This window comes from Orcinus orca, chromosome 2 (genome assembly GCF_937001465.1).
Source record: "Orcinus orca chromosome 2, mOrcOrc1.1, whole genome shotgun sequence".
NCBI lineage: Eukaryota > Metazoa > Chordata > Mammalia > Artiodactyla > Delphinidae > Orcinus > Orcinus orca.
The window spans coordinates 115,624,935-115,648,189 of record NC_064560.1 but is presented as its reverse complement, the minus strand read 5'-3'; the positions used below and the strand labels follow the sequence as shown (position 1 = coordinate 115,648,189).

At 38.8% G+C, this 23,255-nt stretch overlaps 3 protein-coding genes across 15 annotated transcripts in view; 2 read left to right on the top strand and 1 right to left on the bottom strand.

Annotated features, from left to right (window-relative positions):
* Nucleotides 1-5,082, top strand: part of SNAP23 (synaptosome associated protein 23) — a 35,589-nt gene extending 30,507 nt beyond the window's left edge. For both annotated transcript variants that reach the window (XM_004273945.4, XM_049705517.1), the window contains 3 exons: nucleotides 1,149-1,307; nucleotides 2,388-2,532; nucleotides 3,738-5,082. In XM_004273945.4, coding sequence (XP_004273993.1) covers nucleotides 1,149-1,307; nucleotides 2,388-2,532; nucleotides 3,738-3,803 — 370 coding nt within the window. In that variant the 3' untranslated portion in view covers nucleotides 3,804-5,082. The remainder of the gene's footprint in view (nucleotides 1-1,148; nucleotides 1,308-2,387; nucleotides 2,533-3,737) is intronic.
* Nucleotides 1-13,807, bottom strand: part of LRRC57 (leucine rich repeat containing 57) — a 27,811-nt gene extending 14,004 nt beyond the window's left edge. For 3 of the 7 annotated variants that reach the window (XR_004485418.2, XR_007475363.1, XR_004485421.2), the window contains exons 1-6: nucleotides 13,367-13,472; nucleotides 13,123-13,261; nucleotides 12,185-12,453; nucleotides 9,691-9,876; nucleotides 8,871-9,033; nucleotides 3,266-3,397 (exon numbers count right to left, since the gene is read on the bottom strand). Coding sequence is in view for 4 of the 7 variants with exons in the window: in XM_004273944.3 (XP_004273992.1) it covers nucleotides 8,992-9,033; nucleotides 9,691-9,876; nucleotides 12,185-12,453; nucleotides 13,123-13,261; nucleotides 13,367-13,450 (720 nt within the window). In the remaining 3 variants the exon portion in view is untranslated. Of the gene's footprint in view, nucleotides 1-3,265; nucleotides 3,398-7,496; nucleotides 9,034-9,690; nucleotides 9,877-12,184; nucleotides 12,454-13,122; nucleotides 13,262-13,366; nucleotides 13,473-13,562 lie in introns of those variants that run through there. The other 4 variants (XM_004273944.3, XM_033435680.2, XM_033435679.2 and 1 more) reach the window with 4 other exon arrangements.
* Nucleotides 13,778-23,255, top strand: HAUS2 (HAUS augmin like complex subunit 2). Of its 6 annotated transcripts, XR_004485422.2 has the most exons (7): nucleotides 13,778-13,969; nucleotides 17,358-17,450; nucleotides 17,807-17,876; nucleotides 18,854-18,986; nucleotides 21,068-21,176; nucleotides 21,945-22,144; nucleotides 22,801-22,939. XR_004485422.2 is itself a non-coding variant. In XM_004273942.4 (6 exons), exons 1-6 carry the CDS (start codon nucleotides 13,877-13,879, stop codon nucleotides 22,963-22,965), a joined length of 663 nt encoding a protein of 220 aa, XP_004273990.1. In that variant the 5' UTR covers nucleotides 13,778-13,876; the 3' UTR covers nucleotides 22,966-23,255. The 6 variants fall into 6 exon arrangements, 5 of the variants coding, with proteins under 5 accessions (XP_004273990.1, XP_033291573.1, XP_033291574.1 ...); XM_004273942.4 differs by lacking the exon at nucleotides 21,945-22,144 and having other exon boundaries at nucleotides 22,801-23,255; XM_033435683.2 differs by lacking the exon at nucleotides 21,945-22,144 and having other exon boundaries at nucleotides 13,845-13,969; nucleotides 17,248-17,450; nucleotides 22,801-23,255.

Below are 23,255 nucleotides of genomic sequence, written 5' to 3'. Positions count from 1 at the left end.
TTTTGCGATTTCAAAACTTCCTCATTAATGTATCATGTGGAATAAATCAGAAACCAATGTTATAGCCATATACTACTTTGTTTTTGTTTATAGAAAAGCAAAAACTAAAATTGTGTGAGTGGAAACTTTACCTAGCCAAATAATCAGTAAGAAAAAGTTTTATTTGTGTTTTTTGTAACAGCCACTTAAAAGTCATTTTACTAGGTTCTTTTTCTTGCCATTTATACCAGTTCAAATAGTAAATCCCACGGTAAAATTCTGGCTTTGGCTGATTTTTAGCTATGTCAGTTAATCTAAACATATGCTTCTATTTTTAAGAGGCTTGGATTTAGGATCATTTTTTTTTTTAAGGTGGAACAGTAAACTCTTAAATGAAAAAGTCCTAAACCAAAGGATTTGTAACTGGTACCATTGTAGCCAAAGAACTCATTCATTGCCTTTCCTTCATAATGTTTGTTTCTTAAGAAACATTTCTTAAAAAAATTTTTTTTATAATAACTTTTTAAAATTTTTATACAGCAAGTTCTTATTAGTTATCCATTTTATACATATTAGAGTATATATGTCAATCCCAATCTCCCAATTCATCACATCACCACCACCCGCCAAAGAAACCTTTTTAAAAAAATTTAATGCACAATTCTAACTTTAAAAAACAGATCAGCTGAAACTACTACAGTTTAAGTAAGTGAGCAACTGAGGTCTAAGTACTGCCCACTCAGCCTTCTTTCTCTTCCATCCCTCATCAACGTCTGAGATGCTTCCAAGGAACCATTAAGGCATCCCAGAGCACCTTTCCTAAGGAATTTTTTTCCTGGTGTCCATTAACCTCTTTTCTGGAGAGTGTCAGAGGCTAGGAGAACCTGAAAAATCAAATAATTACATTTTGGTACTTGCTAACTGCTCAGTGAAGATTTGGTGGAAGTAGTTTAACCTTTAAAAAAATGTTTTTAATGTCAGTGGGCTTACACAGTTCATCTTTTTCAATGCCAGATTGTGATGGAGCATAGTGTAGATAATCTAGATCTAGCTGCATGTAGCTTTTATTCTAAGGGTGCTAGGGCATCCCTAAGGTAACAAGCACTAATAATGTCATTTCTCCCTCTCCTGCTTTTTGGTATCTCTCTACACTCCTGACTCTTATATAGGACAAAGAACTTTGAGTCTAGTAAAGTCTATAAGGCAACATGGAGAGATGGTGGAGACAACTCTCCTAGCAATGTAGTATCTAAGCAGCCAGGCCGAGTGACAAATGGTCAGCCTCAGCAAGCAACCACAGGAGCAGCCAGCGGCGGATACATTAAACGGTATGCCAGCTCTTCCCGATATTTTTATTCTTTTCCTAAATGAATGGCTTTCTCTGGAGACTGGGTGTAATTATGCATGAACCCCAACTTATTAATTAGAAATAGCATTTATTCCTTTTTTTTTTTTTGGATTTAAAAAAATTTTTTTTTGGCCGCACAGCATGTGGGGGTGTGTGGGATCTTAGTTCCCCGACCAGGGATCGAACCCATGCCTCCTGCAGTGGAAGCGGGGAGGCTTAACCACTGGACTACCAGCGAAGTCCCTTATTCCATTTTAATATTTGCCTTCTGACAAAATGGTGACTGGGATTGTTGACATTCAAGGATGGATTAACTTTTCTTTGTAAAGTACTTTCCAAATTATTCAAGTAATCATGTTTTACTTCTGTAAATAAGAAGATGTGTTTTAAAATGTATCATCTAGAGTAGGAGTCGACCAAATCCCTATAAGGATATCTGTAAAAGGTCAGATAGTAAATATTTCAGACTTTACAGGCCATACAGTCTCAGTCACAACTACTCAACTGCTCAACTCTGTTGTAGGGTAAAAGCAGCCATAAACAATATATAAACAAATGAGCATGGCTGTGTTCAAATAAAACCTTGTTTATAAATTCAGAAGGCAGGCCAGATTTGGCTTTGGGCCAGGATTTTGCAACCCTTATTTTAGAGGACTAGTTCTTTAGACCTAAGCATGCATCAGAATCACCTGGGAGGTTTATTAAAACACAGATCGCTGGGGTCCCTTCCAGTCTCTGATTGAGGAGATCTGGAGTGGAGTGTGAGAATTAGCATATTTTCATGTCTAACAAGTTCCCAGGTTATGCTGGGAATTACACTTTGAAAAACCACTATCCTAAAGTTATTTCTTAATCTTAAATGGCTTTAAGATGTTGTGCTCTCTTGGATTAGTCTTTCCATTTTTACTATGGAATGTTTCCCAAGAATGGTAACCTGCATCTGTTGGGTCCAACACTTGCTGAGGTCATTTTGGTTACTTATTTTTATAAAAACTAAATCCAGACTCACTCCATTTCTAATTCACCCCAAAGTACTGAATTAAATATCTTTTTGTGATAGTATAACAAATGATGCCAGGGAAGATGAAATGGAAGAGAACCTGACTCAAGTGGGCAGTATCCTAGGAAATCTAAAAAACATGGCCCTGGACATAGGCAATGAGATTGATGCTCAAAATCGACAAATAGAACGGATCACAGAAAAGGTAAGAGCTTTGTAGTGCCACAGGAAAATGAGACATCCGGTATAGTGTTTAGTAATAGACATCTGTGCTAGATGCTCTGGGGGAGAGCAATAGGGATAAGATCCTGTCCTCACAGGCCTTGCAGTTTTGATGAGTTCTAACACATTGAAAAACAATAGTCGAGTCCTCCTGTCTCTTACTCAACTGGTTCATTTTGAAACCAAGACCTTGGGACGAAGTGGTTTTATTTAAAATTTCACACATGAAGCTCACAATCTCCTCTAACCTTTCTGTGAGCTGTCGGGGTTTTTTTTTTTGTTTTTTTGTTTTCCCCCTGAAAGAGCGAGTTAGCTTTTGGAATTTTATTTTGTTAACTAATAACAAATTAGTAAGTTCCTGAATCTTCATCTCATGAGTCAGTAGGTAAAAATCAGTTCTGCAGAATGGTTCTCATGGGGTGGACACACAAAAACAAGAGTAACAAAAAAGTGTGGTTGCTATTTGTTACTTCATATGATATAAAATATACTGAAATTGTGTTCTGTGTTTGGTTGTGTCACATCTAAAAGCTGTTCTTATTTATTGTTACTTCATTAAAATCTCAGTATACTTTAAAGGTTGGGGTAAGTTTTTCAGCTTGGCTTTCTGTTGAATCACTTATGATGGATTTCATTGAGGCAAATAATGGTTCATAAGATGTTTTCAATGCTGTTACGTGGGTTTAGGCTACATATTACCCATCATTTTAACTTACATATTGATATGGATGGTGATACATCTGTTCCACAGATCTTGGGGTAGGTTATTTCAGTCTCTGGGTGAGATCTAGGCTAGCTCCAGATGAGATTCTATGATTCAGTTCAGGGGACTCCCACAAGGTCCAGATCTATAGCAGAGAAGAGCATTATATTTTCACTGCATCTACATGCCATTGATTATAAGATGCATCCTAGTTTCAGACATGTTAAACTATGAAAAAAAATGTTATAGAACTCATGAAATACTGGCAACTTCTTCTGTTATATCTTTGTCATGTTTATACACCCAGGTTTTTCCAAATGAATTTGATATTCTGTCACTTCTTGCCCAAAATGAGTTTTGTAATGTGGCTTGGACTATTTCCTGAATTTTCTCAATGTGTCAGTTACTCTAAGTACATGAAATTTAATGTTTCTTAGAGCAGCTTATCTTGTGAAGTAATGCGGGTGTATTTTTCTTTTTTCCAGGCTGACACCAACAAAGATCGTATTGACAATGCCAATGCCAGAGCAAAGAAACTCATTGACAGCTAAAGCTACTGCTGTACTTCTTTATCATTTATTCACTTCCCTAGCTCCTCCTTCAGTCATTACCTTTCCAGAGTTTGAAATTTTGGTTCCACACTCTTCTAATCGGGAGATGATGTGGAAGAAGATCTAGGAGTAACAGCCCCCCTATTCTTTTATTTTCTCTTTTTCCCTTGAGGGTAGACTGTGGCTTAGTTTTCCTTCTAGTACTTTCTTTCTCAGTCCATACTCTTAGGTTGTTTTTCATACATCATACATAATGTTATTTTTTATTCTCTCCATTTACTTAGCAAGTTCTTCTGCTTTGAAACTTTGGAAGCATTGCCAAAGACAGCCATGTCAAAGGCTGGGGGCAGTAGGGGCAGGCACAAGGAGGAGAGGCAAGAGATAAGAGGTTGTTACCTCAGTAAAACCTGCAGACCCTAAAGCCAAAAGTTGCATAACCACAGTGAAGATCTAGTTGGTTTTAATTTCTGTTTAAGTTGCAGTTTTTGCCAGTTTAGGCCAATGCTTGGTTTTGGAGCCTGTATACACCATATTTTTGTTATACATCACAACTTTGCAACCTCTGCTTCAAATAACAGAATGAGTTTTCTTAAAGTGAGCTTAATTTCTGAACTCTTGGTGGTTCATCTATGTACATAGATTCTATGATCCCATTTCATATTGCACCATATAGGAACACATGGTATAAATGAATGGCTTTTTATTTTCATATTATTAATAGTATCATGGTCCCATTACAGGCCTATTAACCTCATAAATTTGTCATTAGTCTTTGAAGAAGAAATATGTAAATATGTATATATATTATGAGAATTTCTCTCTACAGCAGGGCTTAAAATTTTTTGGAAAAGTTTGACAAAGTATATCACGTGAATTCAGATTTACCTCAATGCCAAGAATTGTTTAGATAGGAAAAAAGAAACTTGTTTTGATCTCAGGTAGAAAATAGTTAGATTACTTTGAGTTTTATGTAGCTTTAAACTTTTTTAAAAACTAGAATTTATTCTGTTTAAAAATGATTTAGAAAATTATGTCTTTGGTTTACTTATTGATGATTGCACTATGATTCTCTTAGCTTTTTGGATTCAACTTCCAGAATCACATTTGCTTAGATCCTGAACAGTGTTATAAGAATCTGATTGGTATTTGTCACCTTTATTTAAAAACTAGCTTCTGCACACTTCAAAGCTATTAATGTCAATTGGTTTGACCAATAACCACTGTTTGATCCTTACAATTAAATTTTGTAACTAACTAATGGAACTGTTTTTTCAAATAAGTGATGTGCTTCTGTGAGTACTTTTTGGGGGGTGGAAAGCAATAATTTTGTCAGCTCTTATTTGACAAACTGAATAGAGCAAAGATCCATAAATCAAAAGGCACTCCAACAAACACCTGACTTTATTAGCACCTTTCCCATTTTCATTGGAAATATAGGACTTTTCATTGCTATGATTTGTCATGAGGTTCATTTTAATCATTACTAGTTGTTTTATTCATTTGAGCTTATAATACACTAGCGACTGAAAGTGTTTATGAGTGAAAACTGCAACGCACTTACTGGAGGAGATAGAGTTAACATGGGAACTTTCAAAGGCTGAAAAGGAAAATATTTATAGTGAGATTTAATTAGGCCCTCAGTAATAGAAATGCCACATGCCAAAAAGGAGTAGTTTGGCAGGTGGTAGTAAATGTGTGTGTATAATAAGAAGGTATAAAACACTGGGGGCTGTTCTATACTTAAATATCCTTCCTAAAAGCATTAAAAAAAAATTTTAACACTATTATGGCTGAAGGAAATAGTTCTAAAGATACCAGTATGCTGTTGCAACAGTATAATTGGTTAGAAGTGTGAACTAAGGCACCATATTGTCTGGATTTACACTCTAGCTCTGCCACTTGCTGGCTGAGTGACTATAAAACCATTTCTGTGCCTCAGTTTCCTTGTGCGTAAAGTGGGATTAATGATTCCTACCTCATAGAGTTGCTGCGAAGACTTAATGTGGTAATGCATGTAAAGCACTTAGAGCAGTGCCCAGCAAACGTAAGAGCTTATTAAATGATAGCTGCTATTCTCTCTAGAGCGGAGCTCTTTTTGGGTCAAGGATCTCTTCGTGAATTTGATGAAAGACAACACAGCCTATCTCTCCAGAGAAACAGACACACAAACACACACACGTGAATCATGCATAAATGGGTCTTGAAAGCCCATCCATGGATCCCAGGTTACATATCTTTTCAAAGCTTCTGCTACTGAGAAAAGAGGAATGAGGACGTAGAACTTAGGCTCATAATACACTAGAAATAGAAGCTGTTGACTTAAAAGTCTTCTCCTGTGACACTGTCTGGAAACTTGTTTCTATTACTTTTGAAAGGTAGTGACTGAGGTGGTTAGCACAAGCTCTGGAGTCTGACCAACTGTATTCAAGTTTTGGTTCAATCATTTACTAGTTTTGTGACCTTGAGCATAAAACTGACCTATAATTAAGGAGTTAAACATTATTCTCCACTGAACTTAATTTTTTTTTAACAATAAGCTCCCTCTTCAGGTTTCTGGTCTTATGACAGTGATCTTTATCCCCTATAGTTGTGCCTGTTTTTTTCTTCTTTCACAGTTTTAATTCATCCTTTGTTTACCACATTTCAACTCTACATCTTTTCATGTCATGTATGGATTAGGAATCTCCCCTTAACTTAAATTTCTACTTCCCAGACATCCTATACTCAATTGCTCTTAGAATTAGTTTCTTTAAACGCTATTCTTTAGGTTACTCCCTTACTAAAACCCTAAGTTATCCCAGTTACATTCCTAAGCATACTTATAGTTCTCAGGTTGATATTCAGGTTCCTTATTCTCTACTCATTTGTTTTTCATCCTAATGTAGTGTTTGCTCCAAGCCTTCCATTTCTGTACAACTTGCTAAATTCTATTTTAATGTTTTACAGGTAAAATAAATAGCACCATTTATTGAGCACTTACTCTGTCATAGGCACTATTCTAAATGCTTTTATGTATCTTTTCACCAAATCCTCATAACATACATGAGAGGTAGGAGGTGTTTCCCATATTATGGATGAGAGTAAGTTGCTCAAATTCATAAAGCTAGTAAATGATAGACTTTGGATTCAAATCAGGATCTTTCTGACTCCAAGGCCCATGTTCTTACTCAGTATACTACACTGACTTCTAACCAAGCTCTAAAAGAAGGTAGGTGATTTAGAATCTCAGTCTCCAGACCTCAAGTCAACCCACTTTATTAGCTCATATTTAAGTCTAAACACTTGTGTACTATATCTTTGGGCATATTACTTTACTTAATCCCTGCCCTCAAGTAGCTCAGTCTAGCAAGAGGCAGATGAATACAGAATGTGAGAAATGCTGCCGTAACAGATGGAGCAGTTAATTCGGCTTAGACTTCTCAGGAAGGGGCTTAGACAGATAAGGAGCGTGTTAGTAAGAGAGGGCATTCTGACTGAGCAAACAATGTAAAGACAGTTAAAGGAGACAGACGTTGCACTGTGGGTTTAAGGAGCAGAATAACCTGGTAAGACTGGGCAAGTGAATGAGAGTGAAGAGAGGGTATCTGGAAACAAGGCTGGGTCCAAGGTGTGAAAGTTAGCCATCAAAACGGGATTCTCTTAAGGGTAGGGATTTTTAAAACTCCCATTAATAAATGTCTTGGGACATTTAAGTTATTTAATTTATAAGTTCTGATTTATTAGATAAGTATTGATAAAATAGAGAAATGTTCAGTAGATCAATAAGATTAAGCATTAAACAAAGTTTATAAAAAACAAAACTCAATTGGTAATGTAAACTGGCACCCCCATCCCTCCCCAGTTGAGAAACAGAGAATAACATGGGAAAAAGAGAACCCCTAGACCAGATTTAAGGTCAGAGAGACTTTCCTCATATAAACACTAGGCTCTTGTGATCTCTTGACGTAATGGTTAAACTAGGTTTGTAAAATGAGAACAGTACATGGTAAATGACGGCCCCTTGGCTAAGACAAAACATCAGAAAACAGCAGAGTTGTAGCTTTCTAAATGTTCATGCCAGTAACAGTCTGAAAAAATCTACTTTTATAGCTTCAGTTTCTCTTAATAAGCATGGTTTCCAGTACCACAAAATGTTTATAAGTCACATGAAGGCATTTCAGTACTCTTGCAACCCGAACAAGAACATAAAACATTTCTTATCAGTTTACTTTCAAACAAAGGTCTATTTACAGGTTAAAGTTCCCCTGTCGTCTTACTTTAAAGGATTAACCTTTCTTCCAGCCATAGTTATTAAAAAATCTTTAGTATATTCTCTCATTCAGAGAATAAATTTGATAAACATAAGTTGTTGTAAAATACTGTAACAGTAGCTTTTTGATAGGTAATTTGATTATTAGAGTTCTAAATACAAAAAGATGACCAGAAATAAGAGACTGTTTCTAACAAAGCTTCAGGAAAATCTTGATTATTAAAACCCTGTATCTTACAAGTTTTGCATACAGTTTTAGCTCTTCAGAGCCCTCTATCAATAAGGCACCTGCAATAGTAAAAAAAAAAAAAAAAATTGCTACTGCAGCCTTGGGAACACCTCTTAGTGTTGTGTTGTTGCTTCTCTGACAAAGTACACTTTTAATCAAGAGTCATACCTTTATGTACATCCTAAATTCCAAGTATAAACATTGCAATTGAACTAATGGACTGGAGTAAAATCATAAATCCTTAGATTAACCATAGCAGCCTCTCATGAATTATTTGAATTTCATAAAAATATGAAGTGTCAACACAGGGTGGAATGGCAAATGATTTTCTGAAAGCTCGCACATTGAGACACATGAAATTTCAAGCTGTTGTGTGGAGCTATTGTGGTACCAGGCAGCATCCCCTCACTGTATACATAGCAACTAGCTACTGGGTTTCTCAAAGCCAAACAAATGATGGTTTCAAAGATCAACACTGTCCTTTGCCCTATCCATGACTCAAAATGGAAGAGTCTTCCTGTGTTTGATTCCCTTTAGCTTATTTGAGATGAGCCCTGGAAAGGAAAAAGATCATTGAGTGAAATATAACCTCCTGGGATATCATCTCCTCACTGCAGATATCCTTGACAACAACAGGAGCCTTTCATTCAGCCAGATTGCAACAGGTTCCAAGTCAGTGTCCTGTATGGTTCACATGCTCCTGGAGAACATCATGCAAACTTCTTCTTGGTGGCTGTGAACCTCTCCATGTACTGAAAATCATGAAAGAATACATGTGTTATTTTTCCCTGAGCAAATAACTAACTTATTGGTTATTTGGGATTTTATGATTTTTTTTCCTTTAGTTTTTTTGTTTTTGTTTTTTTTTTCCGGTACGCGGGCCTCTCACTGTTGTGGCCTCTCCCGTTGCGGAGCACAGGCTCTGGACGCGCAGGCTCAGCAGCCATGGCTCACGGGCCCAGCTGCTCCGCGGCATGTGGGATCTTCCCGGACCGGGGCACAAACCTGTGTCCCCTGCATCGGCAGGCGGACTCTCAACCACTGCGCCACGAGGGAAGCCCATCCTTTAGGTTTTTATGGTCCTTCATTTCCTACAAAATCTACCTATTCTAGATGCAAATTTAAAGCACATGGTTTTGTGGGGTGTTTTTTTTCTTTCCTTTATATCTTAATAGGACACCTATCAAAAGAAAAAGATGCTTTACAATAAGCTGTCTAGAGAAAAAGATCATCTTGCCACAATACCATTTGGCTGATTCTCAGAACCCACCTCCAAAATGGAGAACAAATCCTTATTGACATAAATGGATTATACATACGTCCCGTACCTAGAAACACTCGTGTGAGTTACTTCACCTTTCTCTTCTCTGGAGCAGTGACTAGAAATTCAGAAGTACACTAATACATACCTTATCATAGCCTTCCAGTTCTCGAAGTTTCTTTATTTCAAAAAGGTTGCCTTCTACAGCAAGCAGACAGATCTGGGAATCACTGAGGATGCTCTGTGGAAGCATACTGAGCTCAAGACAATTCTCCTCCAAACGAAGAACTTTAAGGCGAGGACAGCAAGATATCTTCACTGAGATCTGAGCTATCTATTGAACAATTTATAAAAGGGATAATAGGAAAAAGTATAAGCACTGTAATAATTATTTTTTACTAAATTAAAAAATCTTTACTTGACTATTTGTCCTAGTTCTTTCTTCTACCACCTCCATTTTCTCACTACCCACTCACTCCAGAAGCCTCTTGTGTTATCCAGCTTCTGTTACTACTACACTTTTTTGGGGAAAAAAAAACAAATCTTTTTTGAAGGTCACCAGTGGCTTTTTGGAAACACATTTTTCTGATAATAAAAGCACTGTTCATTATAGAAAATTTGAGAATCATACGAGGTTAGAGAAAAAAGTTACCTGTAATCCATCACTGTAAACATTTTGGTACAATTACTGCCAATCTTTTACGTGTACATAGATGCCAACCACTTTACTGCCAAAGTCAAGGATTCATTGCCCTCATTCCCTGTTGCATTTGACTGTGCTATCCCTTTCTTGAAACTCCCACTTCTTGTACCTAAGTGCTGTGTTTTTCTTCCTATCTTTTGAATTATTCCTGATTTTTGGCTTCCCTTCTTGTTTGTATGGACATTTTTCAAGCAGCAGTCCCTAATACTTAATATTCAATCTTTCTAAACTTTCTCCTAGAAAGCTTATTCATTCTCTTTTTTTTTTTTCTTTTTTGCGGTACGCGGGCCTCTCACTGTTGTGGCCTCTCCCGTTGCGGAGCACAGGCTCCGGACGCGCAGGCTCAGCGGCCATGGCTCATGGGCCCAGCCGCTCCGCGGCATGTGGGATCTTCCCGGACCGGGGCACCAACCCGTGTCCCCTGCATCGGCAGGCGGACTCTCAACCACTGCGCCACCAGGGAAGCCCTCATTCATTCTTAGAGCTATCACTTCTTTTAAGCTATCTATCTACATTCATTTCTGCCCACCTCTATTCCACTCCTATGTCTCTGATTTTTAGTAAAACACATTGGATGTTTCACCATCATAACCCACTCAGCATGCCCATTCCCAATAGCACCACTCTTCTTTTAGGCTCTTGAGCTCAATACCAAGCAGTTATCTTTGATTCATTCAGCTCTTCTGCCCTTTAAATGCTCCAAGCCACCTAGTTATATTTACTATGCCTGGTATCATCTCAGACCATCACCTGGGACCTTGTTAAAACTGCAAATTCTCAGACCCTACCCCAGACCTACAAAATCAGAAACAATGAGTGTGGAGCCCAGTGATCTCTTAACCAGCTCTCCGGGTTATTCTGATGCACACTAAAACCTGAGAACCATTGATTTAAGGCAGCAAAGGTGAATGTGGAGCAAGTGCTCAATTTGCTTAAGTTTTTTCCAATATTTTTCCCCAAATATTCAGAATTTTTTTCCAAAAAGCTCAAGAACATACAAGAATATCCACTTTAAGGAAAAGATAAAGCCAATCTCATCCAAGACTGACTGAATTTCATCATAACGTAAGGTCAGGACATTCTAGAACAGTTTTGTCCAATAAAACTTATTGCAACTAGTGGAATGTTCTATATCTGTGCTGTCCAATATGGTAGCCACTAGCCACATATGGCTGTATTGAGCCATACTTGAAATATGGCTAGTGCAACCGAGGAACTGAATTTTTAAGTCTAATTTAAATGAATTTTAATGGCCATGTGGCTAGTGGCTACTGTAATGGACTCTGCAGATCTAGAAGCGTAGACACTAGAAAAACTAGACTACCCAGTCTCACTATGATCAGTGTTTCATCATTTGTGCCTTATGCCTAGACCAAAGATTATTTCTCCAGTCAGATATGTGTTAACCAAAGAGTTTCTGAAGTTATGGAAATAAATTTCAAATACTGCAATTAAAGCTGTCCAACAATCTCCAAAAATCCTACCACTGACGGTTTTTCCGCAAAAGCAGGACACACACTTGACAAAGATGTCAGCAAAAGGACAACTGAATGAACTCTGATGTCCAACTCTGAGAACATATGAGTTTAAGCCTCTTTTCCACTCTATCTTCCTGACATAGCTCCTTGCTAGATGATTAGAGGTATATTTGAGGATGATCTGAAGAACTCAAGGTTTGTGAAACAGAGGTTTAACTTTTGAAATTGCCTCACCATGTTACCCATCCTACCCTCCAAAAAACACCTACACAACAAACACACCCAGTGTCTCAACTAACTTCACGGCACTTTGGGCTTTGAAATTAGTCCAGCCCATAGAATATACCTCTCTTCTAGCCTCTGATACCCCTCTCCATGATTACAGTTTAGAGAACAATTGTTTATTCAGGAGACCGTAAACCCACATACATGCTGTAGAAAAAAACCCTTAAGCTCTAGACCTGGTTCTGGTTGAGGTTGAGTTCGATGACCTGCAGCTCCTGCACTGTGTCAGGTATGCTCCGAATTTGGTTCTTGGAGAGATCCACTACATCCAGGTGCCGTAGGTTACAAAGTTGGGATGGTAGTGCTCTAAGCTGGTTCCCAGAGAGGCTCAGGGTCTTAAGGGCATATAGTTGCCCAAAAGTAGACGGCAGCTCTCTCAAGTGATTGTTGTTTAGGCTTAGTGTCTCTAGTTTTTTCAGATTGCATAACTCATCAGGAAGGACAGCTGGCAAAGAAAAATTTAAAAACCTGAATCCAACACAGCTGAAAAACACCTTTGATGAAGTTTATAAAAACTATATGGCAGTCTGTTATGCCTCTTGTTAATATACATAGGCATTTCACATGTTGTGCCATTTTTAAGTATTTCATTTTTACCAACATCGTCTTCAGAAGGTGAGGGTGCCATCAAAATTCAGGAAAGCATTATGTGTATAATAGGCTCCTTTTGTGAAGGGGCCACTGCACAATCCCACAGCAATTTTGTGGGATTTGGAAGGCCCTCTCCTTCCCATCCCATCCGCCCTTCCAAATTAGCAGCAAAGTTAGCTCTGCTTACATTACACCCCAAAGATGGTCCCTTTCAAGTCCAAATTAACCTCCTACCAATCATTACACCAGGAGAGGAGGCTTATATATGTAATTACAAGAGATAGAAAGCTTCAAGGACTCTGACATTCTTCTGCATCTTGAGCTCCTGAACAGTTTCATAACAACAAAAATCAGCTTGTAAGAAAAAAAAAACACCCTTCTTTTTCTTTTTTAAGATTCTGATACATTTATTTGAAAACCAGTTTAATAACATTATAATCGTACTCCACACTCTATTCCAAGAGAAAAACCACCCTTCTTAACAGCTGATAACTAGCAAAATTCCCAGGCGCAAAAGCCATACTCAGTTTGTTGTTGTTCAAGGACAGGCTCTTCAGCAGAGTGAACTTCCCTATAATCATAGGCGGTAGACTCTCGATCTTGTTGTTGGACAAGTCGATGGTCCTGAGATTGCTTGTCAGCTTCTGCAACTCTGAGGGGAACTGAAGAAAGGGGCTCTCAGCGCGGAGAATCCCTTACCTATTAACTTCACCGCCCGCCGTCCCTCTCCCTTTAAATTCCCTTGGTCGGATCCCTCCCAGTCTCACCTCGGTCAGCCCACGGTCCTTAAGCTGAAAGACACCAGTTTTCTGCGCGGTTTCCACATGAGCGCGGAGGGCACTGTTTCCCATCCTAGCGCCAAGGCTCGGGTCTCTGCGGGAAGGAAGAGCAGTTGTCACCACTCGGCCCTGCACCCAGCCACCCCGTCGGCCTCCCGGCTAGGTCTCAAGCTCCAGCTGTCACCTCCTGCCGATCCCTGGATCTTGGGGGCCAGCTCAAGAGTGGCAAGGAAGAAAGGGAAGAACACCAGGCCCCACCGCTTTTGCAGCTGTTCCAAGGCTAGACGCCGCTAGGAGCCTACAGAGGATCAGGGATCCCCGAACTCGCCTCCTACCCCTCCGCTCACAGCCGGCTCCGCAGGGGAGGACCCGGGACCCGCGCTCGCCTGGGATGCGCTCCCTAGGCTTCCGCCGGGTCGGAAACGCCCTGTGACGTCATCGAGCCGCGCGGTGCTTTCCGCTCACTCTCCGCGCCACCCGGAAAGGCGGCTGCCAGCCATGGCTGAGGCGAAACCTTGGGACCCGCCGTCCGAGCCAAACGCTGCGGGGCTACTGCTGGGACATTTCGTAGCTTCGGGGTTGGTTACTCAGGTGCGTGGTGGGCGATGCCGTCATTAAGGGGGTGCCCACGGTGGCGACAGAAGATAGCTGTGAGGTGGTGGTGCTGGCTGCGGGAGTGGGTGGGAGGGTGCTGGCTGGGGGCTGTTCTAGAGTCGGGGCCGATGGAGCTCCTTGTAGGCAGCAGAAGTGACTGGTCCGCGGTGGGTTCTGCAAAAGCGGGGCTCTAAGGAGATGGTGTTTCAAGTGTCTGGCAGGCGAGTTTTCCCAGGTCAGTTCTTGGGCGGTAATAAAGACTAGTGTTACCTGCCTTTTTTCATCCAGTGATACCGCCTCTAGATTGTAATCGGTGGCGGGGTTGGGAAATAACGGGTAGGTGGTTAAAACATACGGTCCCAAAGAACGCTCGTTTGTGTGAAATATTGAAGCATTACGGGAGGCGCCGGGTACAGGAGAGCGCCAAGGGAAGCACGCATCTTTAAAGGCCGGGGGGGAACAAAAAAACTGGTGAAAAAGACCCGAGAGACCTTGGAACATGATTGGAGGAAGGAATTAATTTTGCGAAGGAGAGAAGAGGGAGATTAGCCAAGGGGTGGTAGTTTTAGGTTCGGCGGGAAGAGCATGTTCATAGGCCAAAGGGAACAAGCCAACAGAGGGAGAAATTGAAGATGTGAGGGAATAATGGAATAGAAATGGCAGATGTGACAAGGGAATGGGAGAAGGTTGAGAGAAGGGAAAGAAAATTTGAGACAATGAGGAAGTTGAGGAATTTCACTAAAAAGGCAACTGAGAAAAATAGAAAAGGTAAAACCATCTACAGAGATTAGCACTATGCACATGATGAAAGATTTATGAAAAATAGACAACTTTTTATACCTAGAAGAGTCATTAGAGAATTCTACTATCTACTTACAGTAATTTTAAGATGCAGAAACTAAGACCTGAGGAGACCAAGAAACGTGTCCAGGGCCACTCAACTAGTGAAGTAGAGTTAGATCCCAGAGCTCTCCCTTTTCTGACACATTATATCATCTCTAAAATGAACTGTAATAGATGATAGATACTGTAACACTATCTTGAAAGAGTTTAAACGTCTGTTGAAGGACTTTTCTAGATTACTTGAAGACCTAGTAGCCAGACCTTATGGATTTGGGGAGAAACAAGGGGTAGGAATGAATGCGTTGGAAAATAGGCAAAACATAACCACAGCACTCCCCAGTTCTTACCTTCCTCACTTCTCTCCTGTGTTTTCTTGCTACCAGATTACCTAGTGCTCTCACCTGTATTGTCCAGTTCTGTAACAAAGTAATTTGGTAAATTCATACTATAAGACATTTGGGACTGAGAATTGGGCTGCGGGTTGTCTTTGGGACGATCTTCATAGTGTCCTTCAAGTAACACTAATTAGACAGATACCTGTTTTGCCAATCCATAGCTCCATAATACCTTGTTATAGGGACTTCCTTGGTGGTGCAGTGGTTAAGAATCCGCCTGCCAATGCAGGGGACACGGGTTCGACCCCTGGTCTGGGAAGATCCCACATGCCATGGAGCAACTAAGCCCGTGAGCCACAACTACTGAGCCCAGGTGCCACAACTACTGAAGCCCGTGCACGTAGAGCCCATGCTCCGCAACAAGAGAAGCCAGAGCAATGAGAAGCCCGCACGCCCCATCGAAGAGTAGACCCCGCTCGCCGCAACTAGAGAAAGCCCATGCACAGCAACAAAGACCCAATGCAGCCATAAACAAATAAATAAGTAAATAAATGTTTTTTAAAAAGACCTTCTTATAATCTTACTGCACAGCTAGGCCCAGTGAGGAAACTTTGAAGATTTGTAGCATGATTTTACTTTAAGCAAACTTTACATATAAAAAACCTATTTTTATTACAAGGATTTATCATTGATTCTTTCAAAATGATGTATTATATGATCCCTTTAAGCAGTCCATCCCTTAAGTGCACATCCTCCCGTGTGAATTAAAAATTGAGTGATGCTTAAAATTGTGATGTGATATGATACAACTCTTATAGAAAATGTTGTTTGTTTCAGCTTTGTTCTTTTTTTAAAAAATATTTATTTATTTAGGCTCCCTTGGGTCTTAGTTGCAGCACACGGGATCTTTAGTTGAGGCATGCAAACTCTTAGTTGTGGCATGCATGCGGGATCTAGTTCCCTGACCAGGGATCAAACCCAGGCCCCCTGCATTGGGAGCATGAAGTCTTACCCACTGGACCACCAGGGAAGTCCCAGTTACTGAGCATTTATAATGTTTAGTTCTTTCTGTCTGGAATACCTTTTCCTTCCCATCCATCATGAGCTTGTTAAGGGCAGAGAGCTTGTTTCGTTCATCCTTGAATCTTCTGTTGCCTAACTCAATAAATGTTATAAAATTCATTACCATCAGTCAGCAAACATTTGCTATGAAGGGCCAGAGCATAAGTATTTGAGGCTTTTAGGTCCATAGGGTTGCAACTAGGCTGTTGTAGTATGAAAGCAACATGAGATAATAAGCAAATGAACGAGTGAAGTTGAATTTCAATAAAACTTTATTTCTGGACCCTGAAATTTGAATTTCATATAATTTTCATGTGTCACAATGTTTTTCTTTTGATTTTTTCTCCAACAATTAAGAAATATAAAAACCATTCTTAGACCTTAAGCTATACAAAAACAGGCAATGGGTGCATTTAGTTCATAGGCTGTAGCTTCCCAATCCCTGGCCTATATGATATCTGAAGTTCTTTCCAGTGCTAACATTCTAGAGAAGAAAAAGAGGATAGAAAAAATTATAGATGAAGCCAAGGGATGAACAAGATAATATTCTTATTCTGAGATAACCTGCAATTTAAGAAAGCAGTATAATATAGAATGAAAGGATAAAAAGGAGGAGGAGGTAGGCTTTTTCAAGGAATAATTATGCCTGGACAAAACATTCCTTTATCTAAGAGAGGGAGAATGCGGAAAGAGACAGTGTGAATGACTTGTAACCAATAGAGGTCATTTAATGAATCAGGTGAATGATTCCATAGCCCAGGAAGTGTTTAATTTTAGCCCCAGGAAGGTCTGAGAGACTAGGTCATTTGTGTAGAAGTGATTCTCCAACAATTTCAACTTTAGAATTTTTTGGTAAGCTATCAGCAATGCCAGTCTATTGTGCATGATGCCTTAAGAAATAGTACAAAGTGATTTTCTTCTTTGTTTTTCTTATTTTTAAAATATTAATATTTGGGCAAAAGATTTGTGATGGTGCAGGTTTTAAAAAACAGGAAATATACATTGCACTGTCCTACTCTGTATTTCATTTTTCAGGGGCAGCGTTGGACATAATATATCCTCATATTTTAGACACGTGGCCATGCTATTCCAACACACACATAAACTCTGACATATTGCTGCTTTCTCTGTTCACTTACCAATAGGAGATGTTAAATATATCTAAGAAATCAACTTCTTGCTTTGTGAACTTCTCCAGACTACAGCAGATCACAGATATTCAAGCTGAAATCTACCAGGTAAATTATGTTGGAGTTTTTACTTTCTACCTCTAGTATGGAAAAAAATCTTAACTGGCTCCAACAGTAATCCTCTTGCACGCAGAACAGTGTCTAGCACATAGTCGTATAGGTTTTTCTTTGCAGTAGTTAATAATAGTAGTAATGGTCATAGTAGTAGTTAGGAGTAGTAGCAGTAGCAGCAACAGGGCTTGAACACCAAAATGAAAAGATTCAGTAAATCCCTGGGCTCTCATAACAAATCATCCTCCTGGTCCCCTTAAATATTCCTGAGTTAAAGACTGTCCATTTTTATCAAAGCCTTTACTTCAGGCTACTTTCTGCATGAGCTAAGTGTTTTTTTGTTTCTAATGTAGAAAAACCTGGAAATTGAACTCCTAAGACTAGAAAAAGATGCAGCAGATGTAGTCCATCCTTCCTTTTTGGGTAAGTGGTTTAGTTAAATGAGTAATCATTGAAATTTCAACTTTTTCTTGGATTACTTTAAGCACTAGGCTATAAAATTATGATAATTTTTCCAGGTATTGCCCCAAAGCTAACAAAGTCAGTAGAGCTTAAAAGACAAAGGCTGAGGAACTTTCCAGGTGAAAGGATCCTAAAGAGACATGACAGCTAAAGCACAGGGTAGTCATGGATTGAATATTTGATTAGAAAAATTTTTTTTAATACAAATGACATTATTGGGATATTTGGTGATGTTTAAATATAGGCTGTATTAAATATTGGTAGTATTGTACTAATGTTAAATTATCTGAATTTGATACTTGTAGTATAGTTATATAAGAGAATGTTCCTATTTTGGGAAATACATGCTGAAGTTTTAGGAGTAAAAGGTCCTGACATCTGCAACTTACTCTCAAATTGGTTAGCAAAAATATATGTATGGGCGTGTAGAGAAAAAGGGGAAAAAAAGAAAACGTATCCAAATGTTAGTTGGTGAGTCTAGGGGAAATGTATATGAGAGTTCAATCAATGAGCTATTCTTGAAACTTTTAAGTTTCAAATTTTTTCTAAATAAAAATTTAAAAGAAGAGACAGCTGACAACCATTAACAATTCTGGGGAAAATATTGAAATAAAAGTAGCTTATAAGACAAATGCTTGTTTTTTAATGCTCTAATATAGAATATTAGAGACAGACACTTTATGTGAAGAATATGGCTCTGGCTATAAACACTGAACTAGGAGTAGAATTGGGAAACAAAGAATTTAGCACTAGATTGGGTTGTCAGTAGGAAAAGTAAGAGAAAATAGTTGAAAATGAAACTGGTATTGGTATTAAAGACAGCAAAGGGGAGATATTTAGGAGAGAAATGGTGGGATTAATTTTTGACCATTGATAGTATTAGTGACTTCAAAACTTGTCCTGTTGCTAATTATAATTACTGTTTCTGGTTTGTGTAGCACAGAAGTGTCATACTCTGCAAAGCATGAATAATCATTTGGAAGCGGTGCTAAAAGAAAAGCGGTCCCTCAGGCAAAGACTGTTGAAACCCATGTGCCAAGAAAACTTGCCTATTGAAGCTGTTTATCACAGGTTAGACTAAAAAGTAGACGTTAACAGTCACACATGTTCCCTGAGGGTAGTTTTTGTTTAGACTAATAGTTATTTCATAGCATAATTCATTAAACAGTATATGAGTGATCGTATCTATTAATATTGTTATTAATGCTGATACATTAAACCAGAAAGAAAATCCTTTACTTTTAAAGAATTGTAGCAATGGTTAAGAGAAAGACATTCCTTTTGCCCATTGTGTCTTAGGAATTATAAATAATGACTTTAATGAAAGAAATTAGATCCATAATATATAGTAAGGTGGATAAAAATCATTTTTATTATGTATAGACAGCTTTCTGTGATGTAAATTTATTGTTGCATTAATGTTGCCTCTATATAAAAATTCTGTTGGGGGAGTTTAAGCAGGGACAGATGAAAACAATGTCAACTGAAAGGAGAAAAATAACAGTTCTGATCTCACCTCTGCTGTTTATATGCCTCAAAGCCTTGGGCAAATGATTTAAGTTTTTGCCTTAGTTTCCCAATCCATAGAATGGGGATGCTTTCTATTGCTCTCTTTCTCATAGGAGTATGGAAAGTATCAAATTGAAGGTGTAGGTAATTATTAATAATAAATAACAATAAAATTAAAAAGCAGTCATCTGGGGATCTGATTGCTAACTTTCTCCACCAGTGCCTCACTAACTGACCCTGAGCAAATCAATATTTCCTCTAAGTGTCAGATCTTTTATCTTGCAGTAAAATAATAAATATACAAATCCCATTCTTGTGGATATATTCAGTATCTATTCAGTGTAGTTAAATATCATTAATGTGTATATTATACATTATATATATCAGAAGAACTGAGTAATAGTTTTAAGGCATTTTGCAAATACAAAGATTCAAAGTAGTTTCATGTGTAGGCTATTTCAGTGAAGTACATTTATCCTTATTGTCTTCACCCTTCACCAAGAATGTGTAGATTGAAATGGAATGAGGTTTTACCTAGAGAAATTTTTTTTTAAGTTCTTCACTCTTTTTTAAAAATTTATTTATTTTTTAAAGTTTTTTAAAATTTTATTTTTGTCTGCCTTGGGTCTTCATTGCTGCGCACGGGCTTTCTCAAGTTGCAGCGAGCAGGAGCTACTCTTCGTTGTGGTGCACGGGCCTCTCATTGCGGTGGCTTCTCTTGTTGCAGAGCATGGGCTCTAGTTGCGCAGCCTTCAGTAGTTGTGGCACGCAGGCTCAGTAGTTTGTGGCCCACGGGCTTAGTTGCTGTGTGGCATGTGGGATCTTCCTGGACCAGGGATTGAACCCGTGTCCCCTGCACTGGCAGGCGGATTCTTTTTTTTTTGGCGGTAAATGGGCCTCTCACTGTTGTGGCCTCTCCCGTTGCGGAGCACAGGCTCCGGACATGCAGGCCCAGCGGCCATGGCCCACAGGCCCAGCCGCTCAGCGGCATGTGGGATCTTCCCGGACCGGGGCACGAACCCGTGTCCCCTGCATCAGCAGGTGGACTCTCAACCACTGCACCACCAGGGAAGCCCCAGGCGGATTCTTAACCACTGTGCCGAAGTCCCAATTTTTTACTTATATGAGAAAATTATTAACATTGATGTTTGTCTAACATTAGATTGGGCTACAGATATGATTAGTGTTGTCTCTTTCTGTTTTTGTGTTTGGATGAAAAGTTAATTCCTGTTTAAAGTGAAAGAGAAGAACGTTTTTTTTTTTTTTTTTTGCGGTACGCGGGCCTCTCACTGCTGTGGCCTCTCCTGTTGTAGAGCACAGGCTCCAGACGCGCAGGCTCAGCGGCCATGGCTCACGGGCCCAGCCACTCCGCGGCATGCCGGATCCTCCTGGAGCGGGGCACAAACCCGCGTCCCCCTCATCAGCAGGCGGACTCCCAACCAGTGTGCCACCAGGGAAGCCCGGAAGAAGAACCTTTTTTATCACTGATATTTCCATGAATGCAGAAAGGTTATTAACGGCTCATTGGGTGGATTGTAATTCTCTTAATTTCATATTAAAAGTCCTAATTAAAGGGAAAAAAGAGAACACAAAATACCTGAACTAAAAAAAAAAAGAGTTGACTTTTTTTCTCCCTCCTTCAGATACATGGTGCATTTGCTGGAGTTGGCAGTAACTTTCATTGAGAGATTAGAAGATCATCTTGAAATAATTAGAAATATCCCTCATTTAGATGAAAATCTAAAGAAAATGGTGAGTATTACCAATAGCATTTAAGTACCTCATCAACTCCTTTCACATTGCTTTTAGCTATCTTTAGTTCTTTTATACTAGAATCTCAAATATGTGATCTCCTTGTCTAACTTCTTTGTTGGCTAATATTATGAGCAAATTACTTTTTTTAAATCAAGATGCCTTTTCTTTATTTAGAAGTCATTTTACATTGTTTTATTCCAGTATTTATTAAATATGTGTTATCTTCATTGTGCAAGGGACTGTGCTATAGGTATCATGAGAGATAAACAGGTATGACCAATCCCTCTCCTCAAATTCTCAAGGTTTGGTGAGAGAAAGTATAAGATACTCTCTACTTTATAGTATTGTATTTTCACAGTGAGTGCAGCAGAGAATTATAAAGAAGATGCTGTCTTTTAACACAGGGAAGGAGGTGATTACTTTCACTTTAGGGAGATTAGGAATAGGATAGGAAGTAGGAATACTTGAATAAAGTTTTAAATAGGAGTTAATAGCAAGCTCCATCTTGAAGAATCAGTGAAAACTGGATGTGCATCAGAAAGAGTAGTTCAGCCGAAAGCAGCAATGTGAGGAAAGCCATGAAAATTAGAGAGTACAGGTAGTTTGAGGGAAGAGTAGTACTCCACTTTGGCTGATGCTTCAAGGTATTGAGAGGGAGATTGACTCGGGGTTAGTTTATGGAATATTTTGAAAACCAGACTAAGAAGTTTAGACTTTGTCTGAGTACTGGGGAATCACTGGATGTTTTTTTCTTTTGTTTTTTAGAGAAGGGCACAGAGGGTTGACTTGAGCAGGACTGTACCTTAATCATGGAGAAAATATTGGATAAAGTAGACTTAGGCTTGTCACTCAAAGTGAGGGCAGAGCATCAACATCACCTGGAAGCTTGCTAGAAATGCAGAATTGCAGACTTCATTCACTTTAGACCTTCGGAATCTGAATCTACATTTTAACAAGTTCCTCAGGTGATTCCTATGCACATTAAAGTTTGACGAACTGTGGGTTAGAGGACTAGGCAGAGGAACAAAAGGCAGAGGAACTTGGAGAATAAATAGTCATTCAGATAAAAGATTTAAAGCATAGGAATACAAAGGATTGTGTAGATTTTTAGATTTTTGGAGGTCAAATTTCTAGCACGTGGCTACTATTTGGACAAGGGACACATCCAAAGAATGAAGTTTCTAGCCTTTGGGACTTGAGGATAAGTAGGATCAAGAGATTAAAGAAGCCAATGAGTTTGTTTTTTGATATGTCTTGCAGAGACAGTAAATGTTCAGTCATGGTTTGTTGAACTGTGGTTAAATCAAGTTTGAGATATTGAATATGCATCTAGATGGAGATTTCCAGCAAACTGAAATGTAGGACTAAATTTTAGGAAGAAGATTAGGTTTGACAATATAGATTGAGGGTCATCTGCATTGAGGTGATTATTGAAGACAAAGGAGAGATGAACTCACAAAGAAAAAGAACATGTAGGAAAGCACAATTTTAAGGAGCCTTTGTATTAAGGGGCTGGAAAAGATGAGTTGTCAACTTTTGGTGTCATAATTATTTATGATATAGTAATGTATTAATGACACATGATTTCTCTCCTGTTTTCCCCTTCTTTCAAATATTATAGAGCACAGCCTTAGCAGAGATGGATATTTTGGTGGCTGAGACAGCAGAACTGGCAGAGAATATACTCAAGTGGCGAGAACAACAGAAGGAAATTTCCTCTTGTATCCCCAGAATATTAGCTGAAGAAAATTTTCTTCATAAATATGATGTTACAGTGCCTCCTTAACCTTTTATTTCTAAAATTAATGTTCAAACTATTAATGAAAAGTAATTATCAACTTTTTATTTTTGTTTAATTATATGTAGTCAGGTGAAATCCATTTCTAGTCAATTATAACATGGGTATTTATAGACTTTGCCACTAGCAATACTGAAAGAGCCCTCTTTATATTGAAATACCGAGATTCCAAGTTCATTAAGACAAAACTGAGTTTTCCTTTGTTTTTCACGTATTTTCATTCCACTTTTCAATAAAACTCAAATACAACTATAATTAACGTGAGTGCATTAACCATA